The sequence below is a fragment of the Phalacrocorax carbo genome, chromosome 8, assembly GCF_963921805.1.
Source record: "Phalacrocorax carbo chromosome 8, bPhaCar2.1, whole genome shotgun sequence".
NCBI lineage: Eukaryota > Metazoa > Chordata > Aves > Suliformes > Phalacrocoracidae > Phalacrocorax > Phalacrocorax carbo.
In genome coordinates, this window is record NC_087520.1 from 46,020,503 (window position 1) to 46,029,642 (window position 9,140).

Sequence of the window (9,140 nt, forward strand, 5' to 3'; positions counted from 1 at the left end):
GTGCGACGCCTAAATAGGATCTGAGCATCTTCCTGGATTCTTAATTGGAAACCGGAGTGCTATCAGTCTCCAAAAAGACTTTCTGATGCTTTTATTCAGCAGGCTGACTCTGAAGTTCCTTTTTCAACGGATTAAAAAACTCAGTGCAGGTGCTGCCAGGTAACATGGGTGTACCGTGTTAATAAAATTGACATCATCTTTTGTCATCCGGGAGGTAAATCTTTGGATAAGCAAATCAAAGCCTTAGACAAAAGGGTAGTAGCTGGTGTGAGCAGCTGTATGGAACTTGAACAGCTCATCTGAGATTGGCGGCGGGGACTGGCTGCAGAGCTGCTCAGTGTGAATCACGTCGCCAGCGCCTGAAGTTTGTGTGTGGTTGCAGTGACATTGGGTATGACACCCTTAGAGAGAGCACTAGAGACCCCTGTCTCAGAACAGGCATCTTCCTCTCCCCTCGGAAGTGGCGGTGTTCACCTTTTCTCCGTTACTGCTTGTCTCTGAAGTTTCTTCCATTGAAAAATGAAAAAGAGTTGAATCTCACTATATTTGTTGGGTTCTGGCCTTTCCAAAGATTATCCACTCTCTTGGAGTCAAGATCCCTGTTTCCATGAGGGCTTATGGGGAGATTACTTGTAGCATGGTTGCTGATGTCCGTGTCAGGAGGTCCTATCAGAGAGCAAGAGAAGATCAGCGTAAATTTTTCTGGAATCTGGAAAAGCTTCCTGCTGGGAGTTAGGGCCTCTGGAAGGCTTTTTTGCATAGTTACAGAACTCTTCCCGTGACCCCCAAAGCAAAAGTAAAATCGTTCTTGACTATAGTTGGTCATTGTGATTAAACCATTTTTAAAAACAGTTGCTGTCAGAAATTCTTCTGTTCAGGGCTGCTGTCCATTCCAGCTCCTTGAATCTAGTCCTAGCTTCACGCCTGCAGGGCATCTTTGCACGCCAGGACGTTTTCATGCAATACGTCTGTTCTTAGCAAAGGTCTCGTTTCAGAGGCCAGACTAGGCCAAGAGGATCTCTTTGGCAAATTATATTGTCAGCCTATCACAGGCAGCTCTGTGCTGTTTACTTAGTACCCCGAATTTATAACAATATCTAAAATTACTTTTTTGCACTTCAATCTATATTGTTGCTTTTATTTTCCTCCAAAGGCCGGTATGTGTCCTGGGGAGATGGGGCTACATACTATGAATGTTAAAAGCAATCAGTGACTGCCTAGACAGGACCAAGCTATTTAGAAAGTCAAACAGACTATTTGTGGCCTTTAGATAAAGCTCCAAAGGTCAGGCCATCTCAGCTCAAAGCCTGTCGAAGCAGATAAGGCCGTGCATCCAGGAATGTTATGAATTAGCCGCTGCTCCCGCGCTTGAACCTCTCAGGGACTGTTCAACTAGGGAACATCAGTTTCAATGGCATCTATCCATAATATGCCCTTATCTGAAATCTATAAGGCTGCTGCGTGGGGGCTCACTTCATACCCCTCGTACCTTCACAAATCACTATTGTCTCGATAGCGCGTCAGGAGCAGGTGCAGGCTTCAGAAGGGCTTTGCATCAGCCATCACGGAGTTCTCCCGGCTCTCGGCCGCCCTCCTGCAGGGCTCCTGCGGCAGGCCGGCCCCTGCAGAGCCACGGCGGCGCTGCCTCCCGCCCTCCGCTCGCCAGGCCGGCGCTGGCGCAGGTTTCCGCTGTCCGTGGAGGGCTGCAGCGCCGCGGGCAAAAGCGCTCTTCATGGCGGGGCGCAGCGCGGGCCGGTTTTGGAGAGCGCTGTGCTCCCCTCACCTGCCAGCTACGGCTCAGAGCACGGTGCTGCAAGAAAGCGGTTCCTGCGCTGTCTGTCAAGGGCTATGGATTCCTTCAGGGCTACCCCAGCTTCGCAGGGCATGGCTAAGCGACAGGCTCTTGTAACACAACCGTGCAGGCAGCGGTCTGGGGCTTGGCGTCCAGAAGGCTGAGGAGCACGTGTCTCTTCGCACAGACTTCACGTCTGGAGCTCCCTCCGTCAGCCTCTGCCCCAGGGCCTGCCGTACGCTCTGGCCAACGGCCTGGGTATCGGACTGCCTGCTGGCGGCAGGGATGAGGTGGCTGAGGACGCCTACACTGGTTCCTCGGGATCGATTATGATGATTCAAGACCTCACCAGCATAACAGGGGCAGCTGCAGCTCAGAGCGAGCTGTTGGCCCCAGCCCCTAGCGGTGTTTGGGTCCCCTTTCTACTCCCTTCACAAGGCAAAGTTGCTCTGTAGCAGCTGTATTTTTCTGCCAGGAATCACTGCCTGCCCTGGGCACTGCAGTTTCCCTGCGGGCATGCTTCCTCTTGGAGAAGACTTTAAGCTGCCACCATGCCCCAGATCATCCCCAAAAGGGGCAGTTTCTCCTCTCCTGTCCCACTGGATGCATCGCAGAACGTGTACAACCTAAAATAGAAGTTAACCGTGCCTTTATGGCTGACTCCTAAATCTGCGACCGTTCACACTCAGACCGCCTCTGAGCAGTGACCGCCACAGCTGCAAGGACTCGGGCTTTGCTAATGCAAGGTTTTGTGGCAGGGCTGGATCCTGCAACAGGTTCCCGTCTCCAGAGCCACAAAGCATACGGGGCTGTGGTGGTGGCAGAATGTTAGAGCTTTGCTTCATTTTTATTCTCCCCAAATGGCACTGAGGGACTTCCCAAGCAAAACGTTCCTTTTTAGGAGCACGTTCGCCAACTGCGGTGGACGTTATAACGGGTGTGACTCCAGGAGCCACACTCCTCGTGCCCCCAAGTACTGTCAGCTGCGAGAGCAGAAATTGGCAGCGGGGGACCGTGTTGTTACTGGTTACTCCAGCTGTTGGGAAGATGGGCAGACTTCACATTCCACCATTAATCCACCTCCTTTGTGAGGAAGCATCACGATGCTTTTAATTCCACCCAAAACATGCCATTCTTGCCCTGGGGGGATGTCTGAATACCGCATAAACTCTGAAATTACTCAGAAGCTGCGCACCCAAAGCCTCTTACATTGGAAGGAAGGGAAGGGTTGCATCAGAGGTTTGTGGACTCGTGAACATCAGCCTAATAAGGACAAAATAACTTAGATTTAGCCTCTTCAGTCCTCTTCAGCTGCCATGGCCAGAGCTTTCTAATCTGTGGAGATTTTAACAAGATTGGGAGTATGTAGCGTTACGGCTGTTTGTTGTAGCGCTTTCCTTCTGCTGGAGTCCTTCGGCCAAAAGACCAGTTAGCGCAGACGTAGGAAAAGCGCCTGTCCCTGACATCGGCTGTTAATCGTTCGGGAATTTCAGAGGGGTCAGTGAAACAACAGCTATGCCGAGCGTCCCGGGTGGGTGTCCTCGGCAGAGCCACCACGTTTGGTGCTGCCGGGCAGCGTGGCCGAGCCGGCCACGAGTGACGGGGGCTGACAAGGCACGTCCCCACGGCACGGGGCCTCGGGGAGTGGGGCGAGGAGCGCTGGTCCCAGAGGAAGCGGGAGCGGTGGACGGGCTCTCCGACCCACGCTGCTGCGGCGCGGCAGCTCGGGCTGCCCTGGTGCAGAGGCGATGGGGGCGCAGGGGCGGTTGCGGGGTGGCCTGGGGTCACCCCGCCTTTTGTTTTCTGCCTACCTGGTGCCGAGTGACTCCTCACCTCTCTCTCCTCCCTCTTGCAGCTTTAACTTCTCCCAAACCCAACCTGATGGGCCTGCCCAGCACAAGCGTCCCTTCGCCCGGCCTCCCCACCTCTGGATTACCAAATAAGCAGCCCCCGGCTGCGCTGAGCTCGCCGACCCCGGCACAAGCCACGGCGGCCGTGGCCCCGCAGCAGCCGCCGGCAACAACCCCACAGCCGCAGCCGCAGCCGCAGCAGCCGCCCCCGCCGCAGCGCAAGGAGAAGGAGAGCGAGAAGGCAAAAGAGAAGGAGAAGGCACCCAAGGGGAAGGGGGACCCCCTGCCAGGGCCCAAGAAGGAGAAGGGGGAGGCACCGGCGGGCGCCCTCTCGGCCCCACTGCCTGCCATGGAGTACGCAGTGGAGCCCACCCAGCTCCAGGCGCTGCAGGCCGCCCTGAATTCGGACCCCACCACCTTGCTGACGAGCCAGTTCCTTCCCTACTTCGTCCCCGGCTTTTCCCCCTACTACGCCCCGCAGATCCCTGGCGCCCTGCAGAGCGGGTACCTGCAGCCCATGTACGGGATGGAGGGGCTCTTCCCCTACAGCCCCGCGCTGTCGCAGGCGCTGCTGGGGCTGTCCCCCGGCTCCCTGCTGCAGCAGTACCAGCAATACCAGCAGAGTCTGCAGGAGGCATTGCAGCAGCAGCAGCAGCGGCAGGCGCAGCAGCAGCAGCAGCAGCAGCAGCAGCAGCAGCAGCAGCAGCAGAAAGCGCAGCAGCCCAAAGGAAGCCAAACCCCCGTCCCCGCGGGGGCTGCCACCCCGGACAAAGACCCTGCCAAAGAACCCCCCAAGCAAGAAGAGCAGAAGAACGCACCCCGCGAGGTGTCCCCCCTCCTGCCCAAACCCCAAGAAGAGCCCGAAGCGGAAGGCAAGGGCGCGGACTCCCTCTGCGACCCCTTCATCGTCCCCAAGGTGCAGTACAAGCTGGTTTGCCGCAAGTGCCAGGCGGGCTTCGGCGACCAGGAGGCGGCCAGCGACCACCTGAAGTCCCTCTGCTTCTTCGGCCAGTCCATGGCGAACCTGCAAGAGATGGTGCTTCACGTGCCCACCGGCAGCGGCCAGGGCAGCGGCTCGTACCAGTGCGTGGCGTGCGAGAGCACGGTGTGTGGGGACGAAGCCCTCAGTCAGCATCTCGAGTCAGCCCCGCACAAACACCGAACAATCACAAGAGCAGCAAGAAACGCCAAAGAGCACCCCAGTCTATTACCTCACTCTGCCTGCCCCCCCGACCCCAGCACCGCATCTACCTCGCAGTCGGCCGCTCACTCAAACGACAGCCCCCCGCCCCCCCGGCCCCCCCCGGCTTCCCCCCACGCCTCCAGAAAGCCCTGGCCCCCGGCGGCCCCCCGCGCCCCGCCGGGGAAGCCGCCGCCGCCGCCTTTCCCTCCTCTCTCCTCATCTTCAACGGTTACCTCAAGTTCATGCAGCACCTCAGGGGTTCAGCCCTCGATGCCAACAGACGACTATTCGGAGGAGTCTGACACGGATCTTAGCCAAAAGTCAGATGGACCGGCGAGCCCGGCGGAGGGGCCCCGGGACCCCGGCTGCCCTAAGGACAGTGGTCTAGCTAGCGTAGGAATGGACACCTTCAGATTGTAAGCTTTGAAGATGAACAATGAAAATGAATTTAAATAAAAAAGTTAATAACAAACCAATTTCAAAAATAGACTAACTGCAATTCCAAAGCTTCTAACCAAAAAAAGAAAAAAGAAAAAAGAAAAAGCGTGGGTTGTTTTCCCATATAACGATGCCGGTGGGTTTTACATTTCTTTTTTCCTTTCCTTTTAATAAAATAAAACTTAAAAAAGAAAAAAAAAAATCTGTTACATTTGTCCTTTCGAAGGTACTGTTGGTCTGGGAGACGAAAGCCCGTGCTGCCTCCTTACTGTCTTCGGAGCTTGAGCCCCTTGTATATTGCCCCTTTTCAATAATGCCCCACGTCGATAGCACAGCAGAGGCCGGCATGCACTGTATGGGAAAGCAGCCCACCTTGTTACAGTTTTAAATTTCTTGCTATCTTAGCATTCAGATACCAATGGCTTGCTAAAAGAAAAAAGAAATGTAATGTCTTTTTATTCTCAGGTCAATCGCTCACACTTTGTTCTGTTTTCAGAATCATTGTTTTATATATATATATATAATTTCTTTCGTTTGTTTTGGGGTTTTTGTTTTGTTTCGTTTCATTTTCGTTCCAGAAAAGGATTTTTTTTTCTTTATTTTCTTTCTTTTTTTTTTTTTTTTTTGTTAATTTAAAATGGGCAGAAAGTATTCAAGAGAAAAACAATGTGAACTGCTTTAGCTTTTCGGGGATTTTAAGGGTAGCTTTTCTGCTGAAGCCAATTTCAAGGGGAAAAGTTAAGCACTCCCACTTTTCAGAAAAAAAAAAAAAACCCACACAAAGAGTGTTGAAGACTCGGAGCTTAAAAAAAATAAGTTTTAAAACAACTGACTTTCTGTATTTATGATAGATATGACCATTTTTGGTGTTGAGTAGATTGTTGCATTGGAAATGAACTGAAGCAGTATGGTAGATTTAAAAGAAAAAAACCCTTTTGTGTACATTTAGCTTTTGTATGGTCCAGCTGACGGCTTCTCATTTGATGTTGTCTTGTTCATTCCTAGCCAGATAGATTGCAATCCATTGACTCGCCTAAGCTTTTCTCCCCTTTGTACCTTTACTCCCCATTCCCCCATCCTGTAATCTTCCACTTATGGTCGCTACCTTCATTTCTTAGAGGGTGGTTGCATAATTATTTTATAAAAACTAAAGAAAGAAGTTCAAAGGGTTTTGGGGGGTCAGTAGGATCCCTTGCAGAATATTTTTTGTTGGGGGTTTGAAACTTTTTAAGGCGTATACATACGATTTACCTATGTCTGTTACCCTTGTGCACTTATCTCTTTCTTATTTTCCATTTTTCCTCTTTTTTTTTTCTTCTTGCCCTCTTCTTTTCCTCATTTTGTAAATGCTTCAAAGACTCTGTTCCTAAACTATAAGCATTTGTTTCTGTTTGTGTAATTAGGCTGCACTCTGTTCCTTCTTTTAAAAAAAAGTTTTTGTTACATTTTTTTTTTCTCTAAAGAAAATTTCATGCTTTAAATAAAATCCAAAGACATACCCTTTCACCACTGGTGCAGAATGAGCAAAAAGGATTCTTTTTACTTGAGAATTTGTTTCTGATTTAAACAAACAAGTCTAAGTTTAAATAAAGAATAAAAAAAGTACCCAGGTTGTTATCTGTGCTTCTTCTGCAAGCAGAGAGACAACTCTTAGCGAAAACCCAGCGCACCAAAAGGCAGGTTTCTCTTTCCAAGTGGTCCCCGTGTAGCCGCGTGCGGGCAGGCGAGGCGCCCGCCCGGCCCCGGCGTCCCGCCCCGCTCCGCGCCCCTGCTTGTGGGGGCCCGCGGGCGCCGCACCCGCCTCTTCGGGTGCGGGCTGCCAAAGGAGAGCTTTGTGCTGCTGAAGTGTAGGCGTTGGAGACAACTAGATGCTTGCTGTTCCACTTCCGTAGCCAAATGTCAACAGAAACAATCTCCTTCCCCCCCCCCACCCCCGGCCCCGTTTCCTCTGCCCCGAAAGTGCGAGAGCCTTCTCCCCATCATCTTCATCCTCCTCCTGCTTCAAAAGGGAACTTCGAAGACTGTGAACGCAGGTTCCTCCCGCCGCCTCTGGGCTTCTTCTCCCCGTGCTGAAGCCGCTCGTCGACTCTGCGAGACTGGAGCATTCGAGACGAACGTGGGGTTCATTTTCTAGCGGGATGCTTTTATTTTTATGGATTTTTGTTTTTAGTTCGATGAAAGACTAGATCCTGAACTGTTGTACATATTTCTAACTAGGCTAATGCACAGTGCAAATTCCTTTTTTAATTGTTTTTTAAGTAGACGATACTAAAGCGAGTACCACCTGATATTCCTGCCAGTACCCAGCTGTAGCATAAGGTGTCAAAAACGGAAACAAGTACACAAAAAGCGTTTGCTGTTTTAACAAACTGTTTTCTTTTAACAAAAGTTCTTGTATTTCTCCCCGTGTTTGAGATGAACATTTTTTAAATTCTAAAGTTGTACAGTTTTTGTTTTCCATTATTTTATCTTGTTTGTAATTCTATGAAATATATATATATATATTTTTTGCCATTTAACTGTTGTATGTTACTCTGTCTGTATCATATAGAAATTTTTTTGTTTGTTTTGTTTTTGATTCTCTATGTGATACAAGTTAACAATTTAACACTAGCTTTATCTGTCAAATTCCGCAAGGTCTCTTTTGGAAATCCTTTTGTTTTGTCTCGTTTATGTTTCGGTTTTTTAATTATATTGCTTGGTCATAGTGCAATTTCTCTCTCCTTCTTCCCCCTCCTCCTTCCCACCCACTAAAAGGTTTTATAAATTCATTTCCTTGTATTTTTTCTAAACGTTTCTAGAGACTTTCAGTGCGAGGTTGCCTCCTCCCCTCGCCGCCCGGCTGCCCCGGGGCCAGCGCTGGGACCCGCGCCCCGGCCACCCGTCCCCGCCGGCGGCGCTGGGCTGGGCTGGACCCCCGGCCCACCGGGACCCCCGGCCTCGCGCCCCACAGCCCGCCCGGCCGCCCCGGGGCGCTGCGGGAGCGACGTGGCGCTGGGGAGCCCCCGAGCGAGCCCCGAGCCCACGCGTGGCCTTTCTAACGAGCGTCAGAGCGGGGCCGGGCACGAGGAAAAGATTTTAAACTTGGCATTGAGCAGGTTTCTGTTTTATTTTTAATAAAAAGCTTTTTTAAGTGGTGAAGATGGCCAAAGTTTCATACAATTGAGAATAAAGAGGCGTAAGGGGTGTGTCGGGGCCGCCCACGCCTGGGGGCAGGCGAGGGAGGCGAGGGAGGCGCTGACACAAGCCAGCGCTCGCTGGTCGTGGAAATATATTTTGCTTTAAAAAAAAAAAATAATAATAATAATGAAACTTTTAAATAGAAGCAGAAATTGGGTTGGTTGGTCGGTCGGTCGGTTGGTTTGTCGGCGCTGAGATACTGCCCACTGTGAAACACAAAGCTTTGACTATTTTTTTTTCCGTTCTTATTTTGGGGGGCGAGTTTGGGTAGAACAGAAAGCATAAATGAGGTGAAGAGGGATATGAACAGCCTTTGCAATGTACAAAAAATAGAGCAAGTGAAACCAAAAATGATGTTCTTGGTGTTTTTCTATAATGTAGTCTTGTTAGCTTTTTTTTGTTACTGTAACAATGCTGATCTCGAACTGTACCAAAATACATGGAGACTAACAGAAACAGAAACCACATGGAACTTTCAAATCTTTAAAAAATTTGTCACAAAAGACTTTGTTGTCATAGTTGAGTTGACTGTAGATGGTAATTGAATATACTCCTTTGGAAATATTTCATCACGTATGTTTCCTGCTCATTGTGATACATTAAAAAAAAAAAAATGAGCAAAAGCTCTCGTCTCCGATGTCCCCGCTTGTGCGGTGCAGGGTCTGTCGGGGTGGGTGCGTGCCGTGCGGCTCGGCCC

The 9,140-nt window shown here is 50.7% G+C and overlaps 1 protein-coding gene across 5 annotated transcripts in view; it reads left to right on the forward strand.

The window, feature by feature from the left end:
• The window catches only part of ZFHX3 (zinc finger homeobox 3), a 534,089-nt gene extending 526,055 nt beyond the window's left edge, over positions 1-8,034 (forward strand). For all 5 annotated transcript variants that reach the window (XM_064459844.1, XM_064459847.1, XM_064459843.1 and 2 more), the window contains one exon: positions 3,648-8,034. In XM_064459844.1, coding sequence (XP_064315914.1) covers positions 3,648-5,245 — 1,598 coding nt within the window. In that variant the 3' untranslated portion in view covers positions 5,246-8,034. The remainder of the gene's footprint in view (positions 1-3,647) is intronic.
• Positions 8,035-9,140: the final 1,106 nt, after the last annotated feature.